Below are 21,196 nucleotides of genomic sequence, written 5' to 3' on the forward strand. Positions count from 1 at the left end.
AGTGGGTTTCTCCTTGGAAGCCACATAATTCCTTTGTCTTCTTAGGGATTGGAAGGTTCATGTTGGATTTCACCGAAAACATTGAGGCCCCCGTGTCAATCAGAAAGGGATAACATCTGTTTTCAACTTTAGGTAAGACTGTACATTCCTGCTTGTAAGACACAGACTTCAAAGGAAGGTTACGTAGTCATTGGGAGAAGGGGTTATTTTGCAAAAAAATAGTGAGTCATCCTCCGCCTCTCGCTTGCGTCAGAGGGTAATTATTATTAGGGAGTTTCCCACAGTTGTCATAGGTATCCTGAGAGTAATCTCCATATCTGCCTCCTTGGTTTCTCCCAATGCCCCTTTCGGGCACTTATAAGCCCAATGAAAAGGGTGGCCACAATTAAAGCAGCCTTGGGTCGGGCAGTCACAAGCCCAGTGATATGGGTCGCTACAATTGAAACGTCTCTGAGGGAGTTGTCTGGGAGGGACCCCCGGCCACGGCCACGTCCACGTCCGTGCCCTTGAATGAGTGTGGGGCCGCCATTGCAACACCAGGTAATTGTTGAGAAGTCTCCTCCTGGACAACAAAATCTGACTTAATGCGGGTCGGAGCTTTGTGTTCGCTCTGATGTTTCCACAAAACCTTAAAGAATGTTGGAGTTGATTAGAATTAGTGTCAACCCAGTCCAGGTTATTTGTCTTAACTGCAGTGGCAACAGAGGGTGGCAGACAGTTCAATAACATAGAGTTGTATTTAGCATTGTCAACATTGAAATTCAAAGCCCGATCCCCAGAATAGGAGTCATAACATTCTCGGAAGCGTTCAAGAAAATCTTCAGCAGGCTCCTTACTTTTAGGGCGAAGTTCGAGGATATGAGTAAGGTCAATAGGTTTTGTCAGTATGGTGGATGCAGCAGCAAGGATATCATCCTGTTGCTGCTGATACTTAACCATGGCATTGGCGAGGGCAACAAGGTCATTATAACCAACGCGTTCAGTGAAACGGGCATGTTCAGTGCAGGTAATGATCTGTTGATTAAGGGCCCAAAGGTCCTGGGCAGTGCCGTCATAAACTTTAATCATGGTGTTTAGGAAATCAACAAACTGTTGAGGAGCCTTGTGGCGATCTGGCGCATTACTGAGAATAGACATAATTAATAGACATAATTTCATGGGGCTTCCAGGGGCAGTAAACACACATAGTGGTGTTTTGACCAGCAGCGCCAGCCTGTGGATTTGGCAGTTCTCTCATGGGGAACATGCACGGAGCGGGTGTTTCATCTCCCGATTCCTCAGAAGAGGAACTCAGTGGAGTTTCTGATCGTTGAACGAGTTGTGGCATGGCAGGGTAAGACTTTTTAGAAGATTGACGAGATTTTGATTTTTGTTGACTGCGAGCATTCCAAGCAACAGGGTCAATAAACTGAAGAGGGGACGGGGGAACAGGCTTGGCTACGGCAGCAGCGTATGTCTGAGGATGAGCTGCAGCTGCTGAACTAAAGGGAATCTGAGGAATATGAGAAGAAGTGGCATTAGTGGGGGGTAAATCCAGGTGGGAGAAATACAGGGGTCAGCTGCGAGGGAACAATGGCAATTTGAGAATTAGGTCCAACAACGTTTTGATAAGCTGGAGAGTGAACAGGATGTGGGAAAAGAGTTAGGGCAGAGGGCACTTGGGGCTCTTGTCTTGTCGATCCGGCAGGGACTAGAATAACTGGGGCTGCGTTAACATTTATTTGCAGGTTAGGTGGGGGTGGGGGTGGAGGAGGCGGAGGCAGTGCGAGGCACGGCTAGGAACACCAATCACCTAAATCTGAATTTCCGTTGTCTCCCGCACCCAAACCAAGGCCAACCATTGAACGGCACAGTTCCTTTTGTTTATCAGTCGCCGGTGACTTTTCTTTTTGTTTCTGTTGATGTTTGACTCGAGCACATTCATTTTTGAGGACATCAATAGATTTCATGGTACCATCATTCGTTAATTCAATTCCCAATTTGGTGGCAGTATCCTGCCATGAGCGCAAAACCAATTCTTTGTGGCCACAGTCCAATCAATTCTTTCGTTTTAGACCCCAGGGTTCATCGCCAAATCAATTGCTGCACTGATTTAACCAATTGAATACTTTCAGGGCCACCCAATGGCCACTGCTCATCACTCAATGTCTTATTTAAGGCGCCAGAAAGTTTTTGCAGGCTTTCAGACTGTTCCGGATACTTCTCACATAGTTTCATCATGAAGAAGATGGATCTTCTGTCTTGCCTATGTTATTACCTATCTTAAACAATCTTCCTTTTATAATCCCAATTTAAGACCTTCACTGTTTAAGAACACAACAAAACTAATGACTTCCACAAACCCTTCTCAACTTTCCAAAACCCTCAACAGTCTCATTATAATATATCGCGATACTTCCTTATTTCATCTTTCACAGAACAATTTTTGGAATCAATTTTGACAGCCCCAATCTGACCAAATCTGAGTCCCCGACTCCCTGGGGTCACCACCCCCTCTTTTTTTAGTGACTTCTTACTTGGACCGATCCTTTTCGAACTGGACTTAGATGATAGACAGTGAGGAGTCAAGTCAAAGGCAACTTGGATACGAGGGAAAGCAAACGAAGAAAATATTCACATCTGGCTGGCCGAATCCTCAACACTCAATAGTGGAGGACTCAAGGCCCTTACATCGCTGTCCACAATCCGTCTGTACCGAATCCGAGCCATGGCACCAGATGAAGATCTCAACCCCTGGGGGGGGGGGGGTCTCTCGGTTCCATGATCGGTCAATAAACACTCACAATCGGTCTGGTCCTTTAAGATTTCACACTTTATTTTTTATACAGCTGGGCAACACAGAGGTTATGCATTTCCATACTCCTCAGAGGAGCTATGCACATGGCTTAAAACAAAGACATTTTTATACTCTTCTTAAAGAGAGGTGCAGGCCATGGTCGTATAGTACATTCAAACAATTACCAATCAATTAACAAAGTGGTTTTATTGACAGAAACTCAGCCCAATGATAGTTTCTGGGAGCCAACTTTGTTTTCCAACACTCAAGCCACTCATGAACCGAGTCTTTGCACCTGCACTTGAAGGTCAGTTAGAATGGCTAGAAATGTCTTATCTAGTCTAGTTATTTCTATGCTGTAAAGGAAGCATTGTCTGCTAATCTTTGTTGAGGCAGACTGTGGTTAGTCAATTATGCAGCTATAGCAGGGTTAAAAGCCATTTTATGCAGCTTTTAGCAGAATTGTCAATGTGCAGCCTAGAAGCCATTTTGTCATATTATTTGTATTGAGAAGCCATTTTATTGGACTAGATCAATTTAAATACTGGCACTCAGCTGCTCATATGTAAGTTCTAGGACTTCTGCGCTGGTCTCAGCCGGGGACTCACTGCCTGCGTGATGCTCTGGGGCTGCTTCCCTACGCTTCTCTGAGGCTCGCGGCCCATGGATTGCTCCAGGGTTTACTGCTCTGGGGCTTGCTGCCAGTGCCTGCCATTGCACCAGTATTTGCAGAAGAAGAAAAAAAGAGAGAAAAGAAGAAAACGAAAATGCAGAGCAGAGGAGTTCTGACAGGAGCATCATGACAAATGCCTGCACAATGTCTTCAGATATCTCCTTCAGAACTTTGGGTATACTCCATCTGGTTTGGATGATTTGTCCACCATCAGACCCTTCAGCATCTCCACAATCTTCTCATGAGTGTTTTTCTCGTTGTTAACTGCTGGTTTTTAAAGGCTTCCCAATCCTGTGGCTTCCCACTAACTTTCACCACATTTTATACATTTTCTTTTATGCCGTCCCTGACTTCCCGTACCAGCCATTGTTGCTTCATTCTCCCTTATGTGTGTTTCTTCTTCCTTAGGGTGAATTACCCCCAGAAACTTCTGCCATTGCTGCTCCACCATTTGTCCTGCTGGGCTCTCTCTCCAAGCAACTCTGTCCAGCTTTTCCGTCATCTCTTTGTAGTAAAGGTAAAAACAAGGACTGCAGATGCTGGAAACCAGAATCTAGATTAGAGTGGTGATGAAGGACTTTTGCCCGAAATGTTGATTTTCCTGCTCCTGGGATGCTGCCTGACCTGCACCACTCTAATCTAATTTTTGTAGTAGAGCCCTATCTATAACCCTGGTTATGCAATTCGCCAGGACTGTAGTCCCAGCATGATTCAGGTGGAGCCCATGCCATCGGAACTGTTCCCTCCTTCCCCAGTACTGGTGTCAATGCCCCATGAATTCAAACCTGTTTCTCCCACACCAAACTTTGAGCTACACATTTACCTCTTTAATCTTGTTGACCTTGTGTCAGTCAGCTCGTGGCATTGATAGTAGTCCAGAGATTCTTCAATGGCTTTTTACGTGGTAATTTTGCTCATTCTTACAACAACCTCTGCTATCATCCACATAGAAAGCAAAAATGTCAAACCTTTTAGACAAGTTGAATGGCTGAGGATCCTTCAGCATTACCTCCTGGATCCTTCTAACAGTCTTGCCCGTAGTCACACACTCCTGTTCCTGACGACTGACTGAATTTGAAGTAGTTACTTAAGAGGTGTGACTGCCTCCTGAAACTCAGCGTCCAGATAACTGTTCCTTCTATGAGTGTCATGCTGTTCAAAGCTCAGACTCTAGATCATTAACTCTGAGTTGGAATTCCTCAAGTATCCAATGCTTGCTCCAGATAGGGTCACTAAGAACCACAATGGGGTCCACCAGCTCCCACATTGCATAGTTCTGCATCTCTATTCTCATAGTTATTATCATATAATCATAGAGTCATAAAGTTATACAGCATGGAAATAGACACTTTGGTCTAATGTGTCCATGCTGACCAGATGTCCTAAATTGATCTGGTCCCATTTACCAGCATTTGGTCCATATTTCTCTAAACCCTTCCTATTCGTATATCCACCCAGATGCCTTTAAATTTTATAATTGTACCAGCCTCCATCACTTCCTCTAGCAGCTCATTCCATACATGCTGGGAACCACCACCGCCCCAGCTGACAACCCGCCAAGCATTGTTCTGGCTTCCCCTCCACATCAGAAGATGGAGAAAAGGAAAAAGAGAAAGAAAAGAATGAGAAAGGAGAAAAGAGAAGGAATTGGCCAGCCAGGACCCTTGCACTACCTACCATGCTGAAGATTTCTCACTACAGTAGGCCCAGAATCTAAACTCGAGGATTCACCAGGTATTTGGCTGCAGCAGTGGCAGTGCTTGGTGTGAGGACACCTGGCTGTTGTAAGCCTTAAGCAGGACTCGGCAGGTCATCTGCTCTGGGGATGCTGGTACTCAGATCAGAGACTTTTGGTTGCAGTGGCAGTTTGGTGTAGTGGAGTTGGTGCCCTGAGCGGGGACTCCTGACTGCACTAGGCCTGAAGTGTGGGGATGCTTCGCAGACTCCTTGCAAAAGCCCTGGAGCTGTTTTTGAAGACCCCTGTACAGAAGATGAACTCCAATTTAGCAATGTCTTATTAATCTTTTTGTAACTCAAAATGGCGCTGGCTTGTGGTGTCAAAACACTTTTTACTATATCTATTTAGATATATGTGACAATAGGTAACTCATAATAGCTCATAATGACCCTCTGTGTGAAAACTTTGCCATCCAGGTTCCTTATAAGTCTTTCCCCTCTCACCTGAAACGTATGCCCTATCGTTTTGGACTCCCCTACACTGGGGAAAAGACCTTTACTATTCACCCTATCCATGTCCCTTGTGATTTTATAAACTCAGCTTCTGGCACTCCAGGGAAAATAGCCCCAGCCTATTCAGCCTCTCCCTATGATCAAATCCGCCAACCCGGCAACATCCTTATAAGTCTTTACTGAATCATTTCAAGTTTCACAACATCCTTCCTATAGCAGGGACACCAGAACTGCATGCAGTATTCCAGAAGTGACCTAACCAATATCCTGTACAGTGACAACATTATCTCCCAACTCATGTACTCAATGCACTGACCAATAAAGGCAACCATACCAAACACCTTCTCCACTATCCTGTCTACCTGCAACTCCACTTTGAAGGAACTATGAACTTGTATCCCAAGGTCTTTTTGTTCAGCAACTCTCTAAGCCCTTACCATTAAGTGTATAAGTCCAGCAGTCTTCGAAAAGAGGCCTCACTGAAGTCCTGTACAGCTGAAACATGACATCGTGTACTCAATACATTGACCAATGAAGGCAAATGTACCTTCTTCACCATCCTGTGTACCCGTGTCTCTGCTTTGAAGGAACTATGAACCTGCACCCCAAAGTTCGGCAACACTCCCCAGGCCCCTACCATTAACTGTAATGTCCTGATTTGTCTTATCAGTTCACATTTATATAAATTAAACTCCATCTGCCACTCCTCGGCCCATAGAAGTGATCAGTAAAAACTTCAGAGCCTGACCAATTAAGTATTTGATTTTAAAACTTATAAAATTTATAAATCTTAATCTTTCTTTTGTTTTTTGTAGATCTGTACTAGTAAGTAGATGAGGATATTATTTTTAATGTTTTACTGAGACCTGTTTCTTGATTAAAGTTTTATTATAAAAGATAGGTATTAGGTTATCATGCAGAAGTGTTTTAAGACAGTGGTAACACTGAGCTTTTGAGAAAATGTGTTATGTTTATTTTTTGGGTATATTGTGAGTCTGTAGATTGTTTAAGGTGCAGAGATGGATTTAGTCGAGTGATATGGTCTTCCTGTCTGATGTGGAGATTAGGGAGAATTTCAATGTTTCTGGAGATAGGATTCACAACGCAATACACTTCCTGCAGAACCTATCAGATAGCATGAATTGGCTGGAGCAACAGTGAGGAATTTATAGGAACAAGGATTGTGATGGATGGCAGTTTGAGGAGGGTGGAAAAACTGCAGATACAGTCAGGTAGATGGGTTACTGCTAGGAAAGGAAGGAGAGACAGGCAGGAAATGCAGGAGTCTTCTGTGGCTATTCCCATCTCAAACAAATATGCTGTTTAGGATATTGTAGGAGCTGATGACCTCTCAGGGGAATATAGCACTGACAGCCAGATTTCTGGTACTTGGCATGGGTTCTCCTGTAATGGGAAGTATGTCAGATTCCAAGCAATCAATTGTGATAGAGGTTTTGCTGGACTGGGAAACAGACAGATGTTTCTGTGGCCAATAGCAAGATATCAGAAAGGTGTGTTGCCTTCCTGGTGTCAAAGTCAGGATGTTTCAGAGAAGGTGCAGAATAGTCTCAAAGGGGAGAGTGATCAGCAGAAGGTTGTTGTACACATTGGTATCAATGACATAGGAAGAGAAAGGTACGAGGTTCTGCAGAGAAAATATCAGAAATTAGGCAGAAGGTCAAAAAGTAGGTCCTTGAGGGTAGTAAAATCTAGATTATTCCCAGTGCCATGTGAGACGAGGAATAGAAGGACAGGCAGATGAATGCATAGCTGAGGAGCTGGTGCTGCGAGCATGGATTCACATTTTTGGATCATTGAGATCACTTCTAGTGACCTGTATAAGAAGGGCAGGTTTTACCTGAATTGGAAGGGAACAAATATCCTAGCAGGGAGATTTGCTAGTACTAACTTGGGAGGCTTTAAAATCGGGGGTGGGACCCAAAGAGATAATGAGAAAAAAAGCAAGTATAAGGCTGGTACAGTAGAGAAGAGGAGAAAGTGAGGTCTGCAGATGCTGGAGATCAGAGCTGAAAATGTGTTGCTGGAACAGCGCAGCAGGTCAGGCAGCATCCAGGGAACAGGAGAATCGACGTTTCGGGCATAAGAAGGGCTTATGCCCAAAACGTCGATTCTCCTGTTCCCTGGATGCTGCCTGACCTGCTGTGCTGTTCCAGCAACACATTTTCAGCACAGTAGAGAAGAGGAGCAAGTTAAATAGTCAAGTCAGGTAATAGCAGCCATTACCTGAGGTAAAACCAATAAATTAAAATGCATTTATTTCAATGCAAGAGGCCTGACAGGTAAGGCAGATGAACTCAGGGCATGTTTGGAACAATGGGACTGGATATTATAGCTATTACAGAAATGTGGCTCAGGGAGGGGCAGGACTGATTTTCCAAAATGTAAATGCTATTGGAAGGATAGAAAGGGGGGCAAGAGATGTGGGTGTGGTGGTGTTTTGGTTAAGGATAACATTACAGATGTACTTTGTGTATTCCTGGGTGAGCATCTGGTGCTGTTATATGGGTGGAACTGAGAAATAAGAAAGGGATGATCGCCTTCTTGGGGTTGTACTGTAGTTCCCCAGTAATCAGTGGGTAATTGAGGAGCAAATATTTAAGGAGATCTCAGATCTCTTTAAGAATAATAGGGTTGTAATGATAGGAGATTTTAACTTTCCAAATATAGACTGGGACTGCCATAGTGTTAAGGGCTTGGATGGAGAAGAATTTGTTAAGTGTGTACAAGAAAACTTTCTTATTCAATATGTGATGTACCTACAAGAGAAGGAGCAAAACTTGACCTTCTGTTGGGAAATAAGACAGGGAAAGTGACTGAGGTGTCAGGAGGGGAGCACTTTGGGGCCAGTGATCAAGATGTTATTAGTTTTAAAATAGTTATGGAAAAGGATAGACCTAATCTAAAAGTTAAAGTCTGAAATTGGAGTAAGGCCAATTTTGATGGCATGGGGCAAGAACTTTCAAACATTGATTGGAAGACCCTGTTCATGGGTAAATTAATGGTTGGAAAGTATCTGTCTTCAAAAGTGAGATAATGAGAGATCAGAGACTGTTAGTGTGAAGGGCAAGACTGGTAGCTTAGGTAGTGTTCGATGACAAGAGAAATTGATGTTCTGGTCAAGAAAAAGGAGGCATATGACAGCTAGGATTGAGTGAATGCATAGAGTAGTATAAAAGGCAGTAGGAATGTACTTAAGAGGGAAATCAGGAGGGCAAAAAGGGCACATGAAATATCTTTGGCAAATAGGGTTAAAGAGAATCCAAAGAAATTCTACAACTACATTAAGGGCAAAAGAGTAACTAAGGAGAGAATAGGGTCTCTTAAAAATCAACAAGGTCTCTATGTAAGGAACCAGAGGAGATGAGTGAAATACTAAACAAATGTTTCAGGTTGGTATCTTGGTGTTGGAAGGACACAGAAGCTAGAGAACTTGGGGAAATAAATAGTGATATCTTGAAAAGTGCCCATATTACAGAAAAGTAGCTGCTGCATATCTTAAAATGCATAAAGGTGTATAATCCCTGGAACCTGATCAGGTTAATGCAAAAATTATGGGAAGCTGGGGAAGAGGTTGCTGAGGCATTTGTATTATCAATAGCCATGGGTGAGGTGCTGGAAGACTGGGGGTTGGCTAACATGGTGCCATTATTTAAGAAAGGCAGTAAGGAAAAACCAAGGAATTGTAAACTGGTGAGCCAATGGTGGGTAAGCTATTGGAGGGAATTCTGAGGGACAGGATTTATATGCATTTAGAAAGGCAAGGACTGGTTACGGATAGGTAAAAAGGTAAAAAGGTAAATAGTCAACTTCGCTTTATGCAGTGTGTCACAGTAATTTGATTGAGTTTCTTGAAGAAGTGACAAAGAAGATTGATGAAAACAGAGCAGTAGGCATTGTCTATATGGACTTCAGCAAAATGTTGGACAAGGTTCTGCATGGTAGACCGGTTAGAAAGGTTGGATCACATGGAATCCACAGGGAGCGAGCCAATTGGATCAAACATTGGCTTGAAACAGGACAGAGAGGATGGTATTGGAGGGTTGTTTTTTGAACTGGTGGCCTGTGACCAGTGGTAAGGATCAAAGCTGGGTCCTCTGCTTTTTTTCATAAATATAAATTATTTGGATATGAATATAGGAGGTATGGTCAATTTGTTTTTTTTTAAATTTACTATTGGTCTTTAGCAGTTACTACCATCCAATAAATTTATTGTTTTCTTGTGATGTCACTCTTTGTTTTGCGCTGGACCCCCAATCCTGGGCTTCAATTTATCCAATTCAAAACAAACCTTACAAACTATGAGCCAACAAAGCAAGCAAAAAAAAATCTTCTCCCCTATGCTTTGAATTCCCACACTGCCTCCAAATTCCCTGAACTATCTCCTCGCTCAGTGATGTGATCTCTCCTCCCTGAGTATGTGCTAACTGATCCAATTTTCCCAATAACAGGTGTAAAATTAATTGGCCTACAATTACCTGTTTGTTGTCTCCTTCCCTTTTTGAATTACCGTGATACATTGCTAATTTTTCAATTCTCCAGGACATTTCCAGAATCTAAGGAGATTGCTTTCAGTGCACCCATTGTCTGTGCAGCCATTCATTTAAAATCTTAAGATGGCATCCATCAGGTCCAGTTGACGTATTTTGGCCCCATGAGATTTCCTAAAAATCTTCCTCTCACATCATTAAATTTACTTTGTTCCCACATTTTTGCTCCTTGTTTATTGGGGCAGAGTAAATAGGGAGAAAATGTTTCCATTCATGATAGGATCAAGAATGAGAGGGGACAAATTTAAAGTTATGAATAAAAGAAGCCAAAGTAATATGAGGGAAAATGTTTTCATGCAACAAGTGGTTAGGTTCTGAAACACATTGCTGAGCATGGTGGAGGCTGGTTCATATGAGGCATTCTGAAGGGAATTTGATGGTTATTTGTAAATGAACAATTTGCAGAATTACAGGGACAGGTTAGAGAAAACAATAAATGACATGCTTGTTTGGACGCTCTGCACAAAAATATTAGGATGAAAGACCTCCTGCACTGTTACAATTGCATTATTCTATGAAGCATCAAGACAGAAAAGTATTTGTTGGGCCAACTGGCCTGTTTCCATTTATTTTAGTGAGAAATTCATGTTCTCAAGCACATTCTGCAACAAATGGTTTTCAGCGTGCAGATGTACAACTTATAATGATAGATTGCAGTCCTGTTCTTGACGGAAATTCCTTGTTTCACCCCTAAAAAATGGGCTTTGGAGGTGTGGTCTAAATTTTGCAGTGTGACATTAATTTAGATATACATATTCAAAGTTTGTGAGAAGATTTGTAGCTCGGGTGCTCGTTGTTGTGGTTCTGTTCGCCGAGCTGGGAATTTGTGTTGCAGACATTTCATCCCCTGTCTAGGTGACATCCTCAGTGCTTGGGAGCCTCATGTGAAGCACTTCTGTGATGTTTCCTCCGGCATTTATAGTGGTTTGAATCTGCCGCTTCCGGTTGTCAGTTTCAGCTGTCCGTTGCAGTGGTCGGTATATTGGGTCCAGGTCAATGTGCTTATTGATTGAATCTGTTCACAGAGAACAGCTAGGGAATTCCTAGAGGCATGACACTCATCTACAGATTCAATCAATAAGCACATCGACCTGAACCCAATATATCGACCACTGCAATGGACAGCTGGAACTGACAACCGGAAGCGGCAGATTCAAACCACTATAAATGCTGGAGGAAACATCACAGAAGCGCTTCACATGAGGCTCCCAAGCACTGAGGATGTCACCTAGATAGGGGACGAAACGTCTGCAACACAAATTCCCAGCTCAGCGAACAGAACCACAACAGGTATACATTTTTTGGATTAGGTTAGATTACTTACAGTGTGGAAACAGGCCCTTTGGCCCAACGAGTCCACACCGACCCACCGAAGCGCAACCCACCCAGACCCATTCCCCTAACACTACGGGCAGTTTCGAAAGGCCAATTCACCTAACCTGCACATTTTTGGACTGTGGGAAACCGGAGCAAACCCACGCAGACACAGGGAGAATGTGCAAACTCCACACAGACAATCGCCTGAGGTGGGAATTGAACCCAGGTCTCTGGCGCTGTGAGGTAGCAGTGCTAACCACTGTGCCACCATGCATGTGGGATGCATTCTGTTATAATTGATGTAGCTTGTATCTTCTCTCATATTGGAGGAGAAAGTGAGGTCTGCAGATGCTGGAGATCAGAGCTGAAAATGTGTTGCTGGAAAAGCGCAGCAGGTCAGGCAGCATCCAGGGAACAGGAGAATCGACGTTTCGATTCTCCTGTTCCCTGGATGCTGCCTGACCTGCTGCGCTTTTCCAGCAACACATTTTCAGCTCTTCTCTCATATTGCTAATCTTCAGAAATTAATAGGTTGCAAATAAACAAGAGAGGTTGAATAGGTGAAAGTGAGGACTGCAGATACTGGAGATCAGAGTCTAGATTAGAGTGGTGCTGGAAAAGCACAGCAGGTCAGGTAGCATCTGAAGAACAGGAAAATCGACATTTTGGGCAAAAGCCCTGATTTTTCTGCTCCAAGAGAGGCTGAATAGACTGGGACTGTTTTCCCTGGAGCATCAAAAGTTGAGGGGTGACCTTATAGATGTTTATAAAATCCTGAGGACCATGGATAAGGTAAAGAGACAAGGTCTTTTCCCTGGAGTGGGGCAGACAATAACTAGAGAGCATAAGTTCAGGGTGGGAGGGGAAATACATAAAAGGGACATAAGGGACAATTTTTTCACTCATAGGGTGGTGCTTGTATACAGTGAACTGCCAGAGGAAGTGGTGGAGGCTATTACAATTACAACATTTAAAAGGCATCTCGATGGGTATATGAATAGGAAGGGTTTAGAGGGATATGGGCCAAATGCTGGTAAATGGGACTAGATTAAGTTAGAATATCTGGGCAGCATGGACGAGTTGAACTGAAGGGCCTGTTTCCCTGTTGTATTTCTCTATGACTCTATAAAATTGAGGCCCAAGATTGCCTGTGATCTTTTTTGTATTCACTTTCAAGTAGATAAATTAATTACATGATGAGCGGTTTTGTGGAAAACCCCAGAACTAATTCCTGTTTATTTAAAGCATGAAAATGAATTAAGTAAAATAAATCATTTAAAGCTGAACTTTAGAAAGACATCACCAGTGGATGCTTAAACTAGATTCAGATTAATTTCACCAATAGCACAATTGCCTCTAATTCAGAAGAGTAAATTTATATTTATTCTTAAAGATTAAATATCCATTTTGTGCATTACATATTTCACTTCCAACCTAAGCTCATTTTGTGTTTCTAAAAATGATATATTTTCTATGGGTTATTATGTGGAAACGTTGACTTTTCCTTCGCTATCAATTCTGAAGAACGATCACTAGACTCGAAACATTAACTTTGTTTTCTCTCCACAAATTCTGCCAGACCTGCTGAGTTTCTCCAGCAATTTCTGTTTTTGTTGAGAACTTTTAGTGGAACGTATTTAGTCTTCGCGATGGAAAACATGACACATTTCCATGTTGGAAAATGTTTTATCTTTTCCTTCACAAAACTTTCTTGTACATTTAAAATACTTCGAACAATATCACACAACATTATAATTCAATTGTAGTTCAAAAATGAAAAGAAATAATATAGGAACGGTTTTATTCTCTTCACTATGCTCCATGCAAAACAATCAATGGTTTCTACGTCAATATCCTCTTCAAATAAAACTAACCAAATGAAGGCTTTTAATACTTTACTTTTGTTTAACTTTGAATAGAGTTTTTATATAAATTGTAGTTTAAATAAACTTCGTCCAAATAATACATAATCACCAATAGCAACGGCGCTCGAAAATGACGTCAGTCATCTGGTCACATGAGGAAAAGAAAGAGGGAAAGAGGAGAAAAATTATTTTGTCTTTTGGAACGAAAAATACAAAATGGTGATCTTAATTAAATAGTTGTAATTATATTGATTCGGAAAAGATATTTCTGAAAAGGAGCGATTGACGGTGCGACGACTCGTGACGTCACGTGTTCAAGATGGCGGCGGGGATTTGAGGCAGTCACGTGGGCCGCGCGGCTTTGTGAGCACATTGACAGGTAAATGAGCGGTGGCTGGAGCGTTCGCGCTGCCGGCACGCTCTGAGTGTGGCTCGTGGTCGCACCTGGGCCTTTTCAAATCGGCGCCGGGCTAACGGAAAGGTGACGGTGTGCGCGTGGGCCTGAGGGCGCTTCATTGACGTGCGGCGTGGGCTCGATGGTGTCGGTCCGAGGCCGGTGGGGGATGGGGACTAATGGCAGGGGCCTAGACCTGGCCAGGGGACTCTGTGTCCCAAATCGCCCACCCTTGGGATCCGGGGATTCTGATCTGCTCGCATCTTCTGTTCCGGCAGTCTTCAAACGCAGCTTCACCATCATCGAGACCTGGGTCTCAGACCGGTAGCCACGGTTCTGATGGAAGGTCACTGACTTGAACCGTTAGCTTTGTTTTATTCTGGATCTGAGTGTTTTCAGTTTTCTGTCCCCACCCCATTTCCCGTTTTTAATTCCTATGGTATTTGGTATATTGTGGTACTAAGTTGTCATTGTTGTGGGCAAGGTATGCTGGGGGAGACATCACTGCCCTTCTAGTGTTTTAATTAAACCGTTAGTGGTTTATTTTTGAAGTTGTGTGCTTTCCTTATCTTTTGGGAGTTGTTTCAATATGCCCTGTTATTGGATAATAGAACCGACGAAAAGTGCACGATGAAGCCACTTGGTAAGGTGGGCTTCTGTTGGACACAGTGTGCGGTTATTGAGATCAAATGGCAGCTTTCACGCACGTTCCAGAGCGTCGAGTTGGAAAGAATGCAATCTTGAGTTTGTTAGCATTAACGAGGTGTGCTTTTATTCTGTAGTTGGAATTGGACGGAGGTTGTGCTTGTTTCGATTGAGCTTTAAAATCTTAATGTTTTAACTGAAATATGAATAAAATCTGTAGAACAAAGTTTAATGCTGGCTTGCGTGAACCTCCGCTTTCATTGAGGTCAGTTTAATGGACAGGGAGGAAAGAAATAGTGGTTGGGAGGGAGAAGAAATATGAGCTTGACCCTCCTGATTTCAAAATACCAGAGTCATCCTATTTTTAGATTTGAAAACTGCCTTAGGTTTTATTCTTGGAGCCCCAGGTACTGAAGTTCTCAAAACATTATAAGTCAACATGGTGTTGAGTTAAAATATTGTCCAAACAGTTAGTTGGCATTAACTTTCTGGGTTTAAAAATAGACTGCTATTCTGGCATTAACTTTTTAGAAGTTTAAACTTGAGAGGCCAGGATGGACTTGCTCAGTATTCTGTTACTGGGATTGAGGTGAAGTTGTTGAATTTTGCCTCAGTGCAACTAAATTGGGGAGAGAGAAATCAGCTTTTAATTCAGTGCAGATCTTGTTGAACATGTTAGTTAGCTGAGAAGTCTTGTAATTACAGTAGTGCAGTCTGTTAACCACCTGTCTAGGCTAAAGAAGTTGGATGGAATACCTGGCTTTCAAAAAAATCGTGGTCCTTGTGGACAGTCAACACTCATCTCATCTCAGACCTCTCCCTGTAATCCCCCCTCAATATATTTATCTCAATTTCATGGAATTTTGCTAACACTAAACTGGTTATCAAAGATGACTTAATTCTGTTCCCATTAGCCTTTCAGCTGAAATCATAATGTACTATTCAGATGAATGCTGGAAGTGTTCTCTTAATCTGTATTGTATGACAAGTTGTCATTTTCAATTGATTGCTTAAATGGGACTGAATTACCAATGAATTTGCCAACTGAGTAACTTGACCATTTCATTTAGTTGACTTGTAAAGTGAATTGAATTGATTTAATTTTACTTATACATTAAATAATCTATCCATGCCTGTGAAGGCATCCACCCAGACATTTGGAGATGAATGCAGTGAAAACTTGTACTGAGCCGGGAAGGGGTAGAATCCAAAGTGGTGACTAAAAGATTGTTTGGAGAAACTGATTTGTGTGAACTTCGTTAACTTACCTGCCAGGCTTTATTCATCAGTCATGTTTCATTTGTCAAGTTTGGGCTTTCTTCTTTGTGGTGTTTACTCAACGTAGGCTCAAGGAATGGTATTTTCAAACATATGTACATCATCTGGTCTCTATTGACGTCATTAGTTTTCATGTTGTAGTCATAGAGATGTACAGCATTGAAACAGACCCTTCAGTCCAACTCGTCCATGCCGACCAGATATTCCAACCCAATCTAGTCCCACCTGCCAGCACCTGGCCCATATCCCTCCAAACCCTTCCTATTTATATACCCATCCAAATGCCTCTTAAATGTTGCAATTGTACCAGCCTCCACCACTTCCTCTGGCAATTCCTTCTATACACATACTGCCCTCTGTGTGAAAATGTTGCCCCTTAGGTCTCTTTTATATCTTTTTCCCCTCACCTATGCCCTCTAGTTCTGGACTCCCTGACCCCAGGGAAAAGACTTTGTCTATTTACCCTATCCATGCCCCTCATAATTTTGTAAACCTCTATAAGGTCACCCCTCAGCCTTCGACACTCCAGGGAAAACAGTCCCAGCGCCTCCCTATAGCACAAATCCTCGAACCCTGACAACATCCTTGTAAATCTTTTCTGAACCATTTCAAGTTTCACAACATCTTTCCGATAGGAAGGAGACCAGAATTTCAAGCAAAATTCCAACAGTGGCCAAACAATGTCCTGTACAGCTGCAACGTGACCTCCCAGCTCTTGTACTCAATACTCTGACCAATAAAGGAAACCATACCAAACGCCACCTTCACTATCCTATCTACTGCGACTCCACTTTCAAGGAGCTATGAACCTGCACTTCAAGGTCTCTTTGTTCAATAACACTCCTTAGGACCATACCATTAAGTGTGTAAGTCCTGCTAAGATTTGCTTTGCATTTATCTGAATTAAACTCCACTTCTCAGCACATTGGCCCATCTGGTCAAGATCCTGTTGTAATCTGAAGTAACCCTCTTCGCTGTCCACTACACCTCCAATTTTGGTGTCATCTGCAAACTTGCTGTGTACCTCTTATGCTCGCATCCAAATCATTTACGTAAATGACAAAAAGTAGAGGACCCTGCACTGATCCTTGTGACACTCCACTGGTCACAGGCCTCCAGTCTGAAAAACAACCCTCCACCACCACCTTCTGTCTTCTACCTTTGAACCAGTTTTGTATCCAAATGGCTGGTTCTCCCTGTATTCCATGAGATCTAACCTTGCTTATCAGTCTCCCATGGGGAACCTTGTCAAACGCATTACTGAAGTCCATATAGATCACATCTACTGCTCTGCCTTCATCAGTCTTCTTTGTTACTTCCTCAAAAACTCATTCAAGTTTGTGAGACATGATTTATAGAACATAGAACATAGAAGAATACAGCGCAGTACAGGCCCTTCGGCCCTCGATGTTGCGCCGATCCAAGCCCACCTAACCTACACTAGCCCACTATCCTCCATATGCCTATCCAATGCCCGCTTAAATGCCCATAATGAGGGAGAGTCCACCACTGCTACTGGCAGGGCATTCCATGAACTCACGACTCGCTGAGTAAAGAACCTACCCCTAACATCTGTCCTATACCTACCCCCTCTTACCACACACAAAGCCATGTTGACTATCCCTAATCAGTCCTTGCCTTTCCAAATACATGATCTCCAGCATCTGCAGACCTCACTTTCTCCTCAAATACATGTACATCCTGTCCCTCAGGATTCCCTCCAACAACTTGCCCACCACCGACATCAGGCTCACTAGTCTTTAGTTCCCTGGCTTGTCCTTACCTCCCTTCTTAAACAGTGGCACCACGTTAGCCAACCTCCAGTCTTCCGGCACCTCATCTGTAACTATCGATGATACAAATATCTCAGCAAGAGGCTCAGCAATCCCTTCTCTAGCTTCCCACAGTTCTATGGTACACCTATCAGGTCCCTGGGGGTTTATCCACCTTTACCCGTTTCAAGCCATCCAGCACTTCCTCCTCTGTGATATGGACGTTTTTCAAGACGTCACCATCTATTCCCTACAGTCTATATCTTCCATATCCTTTTCCACAGTAAATACTGATGCAAAGTACTCATTTAGTACCACCCCCATTTTCTGCGGCTCCACACAAAGGCCGTCTTGCTGATCTTTGAGGGGCCCTATTCCCTCCCTAGTTACCCTTTTGTCCTTAATATATTTGTACAAACCCTTTGGATGCTCCTTAATTCTATTTGCCAAAGCTATCTCATGTCACCTTTTGCCCTCCTGATTTCCCTCTTAAGTATACTCCTACTGCCTTTATACTGTAAGGATTCACTCGATCTATCCTGTCTATACCTTACATATGCTTCCTTTTTCTTAAGCAAACCCTCAATTTCTTTAGTCATCCAGCATTCCCTAAACCTACCAGCCTTTCCTTTCACCCTATCAGGAACATAGTCATTTCTCCATTTATGGCAGCTTTTCATTCTACTTCTCACCTACATCTATAGACCCATATTTTATTTCTTGTTCTATTACCAAAGTCCTTGTCTTAAACGTCATTTCAAGTGAAAAGTGATTTAAATTTTACTTTCACTGGATTTCTTGCACTGGATTTGCTACCTGGGAGACAACGAATAAATTGGGTAGATTTTGATGGGGTGTAACTGAGGTTCTGATGACCTTTTGATTTTCTGCCCCACTCTGAGCTCTCTGCCTTACATCTATACTATTCCAATGAAGCTTAATGTAAGCTTGAGGGCCAGCATTTCCTCTTTTGGGTGTTTGCCACCTTTTTGGCAAATAGTACAAGTTCAACGTTTTCTAAGTTCTGTCCCCATTTGTTTTGAAGAGCTGTTGCTGATTCCTCTCTTCTCATTCTCACTGATTCTAGATAATATTTTCATTGCTTGTCCTGTTGTTGTTTTGCCTCGTCATGCTTTTATTGAATCTTCCTGCATTCCACCCCATAATAACTTCTGTTTTTTTCTCTCCCTTCCTTTTCTCACTACCTTAGTTCATTGTTGCATCTGGGTTTCCTGGTTCTGATGAAAGGTCAATAGCTTGAAATATTGCCTGTTTTTTCTGTATGCATAGTTGCTTGCTATTTACACCTTCAAGCACTTTATTTCTACCTTCTAACATTTGAACACTTGCCAAGTGCAATGTGGCTTTGTTATCTGTAGACAAAACCAGATAGAGATTTTATCTGCAAGCATATTAATGAACCAGTTCAATTTTTCCAATAACCCTGAAGCTTTTCTCATGATTTGTGCATGAATGTCAGAAATCAGGCTTACTGAAATTTTTATAATATGCCATGATGAATTTGAACTAAATTGGTAGTCCTGTTGCATAAGTATTAGACTACCATCCATCCAACAGATGGAGGAGGCTTAGATATTAAGCGTGAAGCTCTAGATAGCCTCTGTTTGAAGAGTTTGGTTTTGGTGGGGCTGAAATTTAGATAGGAATATGTCAGATTTGAGGGAATTTGAATAGGAACAGGAGTAACTATTTACCCTGTGGTGCTTGCTCTGCCGCTTATTGTGGCTGGTTGAACACTTCGATGCCTTTTGCCTGCAGAATCCCTGTAACTCTTTATGCATTGGTAATCACAAATCTATCAATTTTCTACATTTAAACACACTCAAAATTTGAGCTTTCATGTCTATTTTCTGTTTGCAGACTTTATCCCATCAGATTTCTGTCTTCCGAGGAAGGTTGCATTTCTATGGATCATTGCCTATGGCTGTTGGAAGAAATGTGATGTTTACTAAAGGCAGAAGAAGAATTGAGCTATTAGGTGTTTGTTAGCCTGTTAAAACCTGTTTTTTTTTTAGGACAACAATAGAGTAAACTAATACAATACTGGAAATCCAGAGGACTGGCAGTATGAGGAAAGAACTGTTCATATTTCAGGTTGACTCTTCAGAACGAGGAAATCTTAGCAGTGTAAGACTTTTAATGTACATGATTGGAGGTTGACCATTGTACCATTAGTTTTTATGCTTTGGTTGAAAAGTATACGGAAAAAAGGCTGGAATCTGTTGCTAACTCAGTTTTAACCATGGAATGAAGCATTATGATTTGAACTGTTGAAATGAAATCAGCTGCCTTAGTTTCTTTGCTCCCCTCGTTCACTCTAACCTGTCTCCTCTGCACTTGTTGCTCTCTCTTCTCTCAGGTCTAACTTGAGTTTATAACAAACCTACTGATGAGGCTGGTGCTGTTGTCTGTTGTGATGACCTCTGCTTTGCAGGGGCTGAGTGTCAACCCCTCACAACCCACCTCTTTCTTTATCCTTCTGTCACTTTCACCTGGTCTATCTCTGACTCTTTACTATTCCATTCCTGGAATAGGGTGCCACCCAATATCCACTGCAAATGACTTACCCCCATAGTTATCTTTACTTACCATCTCTCACCCTCTTTCCTGCAAGGACTCCATTTTGTTCTTTCCAGTTTTTCCATTCCATATTTCAAAGGGATTTCAAACATATCCATGTTTCCTCAGTGAGGATTTCCCACCAATTATGGTTAATAGGGTAGGCATATCAGACCTATTCCTGCACTTTTGCCCTCACCCATCTCCTCTTCCAGAGCAGCGATAGGGTTCCCTTTGTCCTTATTTTCTACCCCACCATTGGTTTCATTGGCAGTCTGTCACCCCCAGCAGAATGCCATCACCAAATGCATTGTCCCCTCCCCTCCACTGTCAGTATTCCCTGCGGACTGTCCCTTTGTCCTGCTCCACTCCTCCATTGCTCTAACACTACTTGCTCATACCTCATGGCACCTTGCTATGCAATCACAAATGTATGACACTTGTTCTTTCACCACCTATTATCCAAAGTTCCTAGCATATATTTCAGGTGAAGCAGCATTTTATTTGTACTGTTTCAGTCTAGCCTACGGCATTCTCTTAACCATACAGTCAGTCTCTGTTGGTGTGAGGCAGTGCAGATAACGTGAGCACTTTGCAGAACATAGCTGCTCTGTCTGTAACAATGCCTCAGACCTTCAGTTCTTTGTCATTTCTTGCTCCCATACCGACGTTTCCTTCCTGGTCCTATTCCTGTGTTCCAGTAGAGCTCAATGCAAGGTGGAGGAACAACGCTTAATTTTTCCACAAAGGCACTTTACAGCTTCTAGGACCGCGTATGGTTTTAAAAACTTTACAGCATGATCTCTGACCTTCGTTTTGATTAAAATCCACCCACCCCCTGCCACATGTCTTTATCACCTTGGTACTTTGCCTTGTGCTGTGGGGCCCCCTCACCATCTGTTCCAGTTGCTGCTTTTCCCCTCAGGCCACAGTATAAAAGCTAGTATTTTCTAGCTCCCTCTTCACATTTGAAAACAGCCCTAACAGGCCCAGTATTAACTGTTTTCCTACTTGCGACTTCTTCAAGATCCAGATTTGGCAATGTAGTTCTACAAAAGGGAAACTTTTTAAAAATGTAGTGTTTTGATGCTAGCAAGGAAGATGGAGAATCATTTGCAATTCTAAAAGCTGCAGCTCA

The 21,196-nt window shown here is 42.5% G+C and overlaps 1 protein-coding gene across 14 annotated transcripts in view; it reads left to right on the plus strand.

The window, feature by feature from the left end:
* The first annotated feature begins 349 nt into the window (after positions 1-349).
* The window catches only part of ubap2a (ubiquitin associated protein 2a), a 125,767-nt gene continuing 104,920 nt past the window's right edge, over positions 350-21,196 (plus strand). For 4 of the 14 annotated variants that reach the window (XM_043687575.1, XM_043687591.1, XM_043687601.1 and 1 more), the window contains exons 1-2: positions 844-1,006; positions 13,652-13,768. In XM_043687575.1, the coding sequence (XP_043543510.1) occupies positions 859-1,006; positions 13,652-13,768 (265 nt within the window). In that variant the 5' untranslated portion in view covers positions 844-858. The other 10 variants (XM_043687609.1, XM_043687689.1, XM_043687619.1 and 7 more) reach the window with 8 other exon arrangements.

Source organism: Chiloscyllium plagiosum, chromosome 1, assembly GCF_004010195.1.
Source record: "Chiloscyllium plagiosum isolate BGI_BamShark_2017 chromosome 1, ASM401019v2, whole genome shotgun sequence".
In the NCBI taxonomy this organism is placed as follows: domain Eukaryota; kingdom Metazoa; phylum Chordata; class Chondrichthyes; order Orectolobiformes; family Hemiscylliidae; genus Chiloscyllium; species Chiloscyllium plagiosum.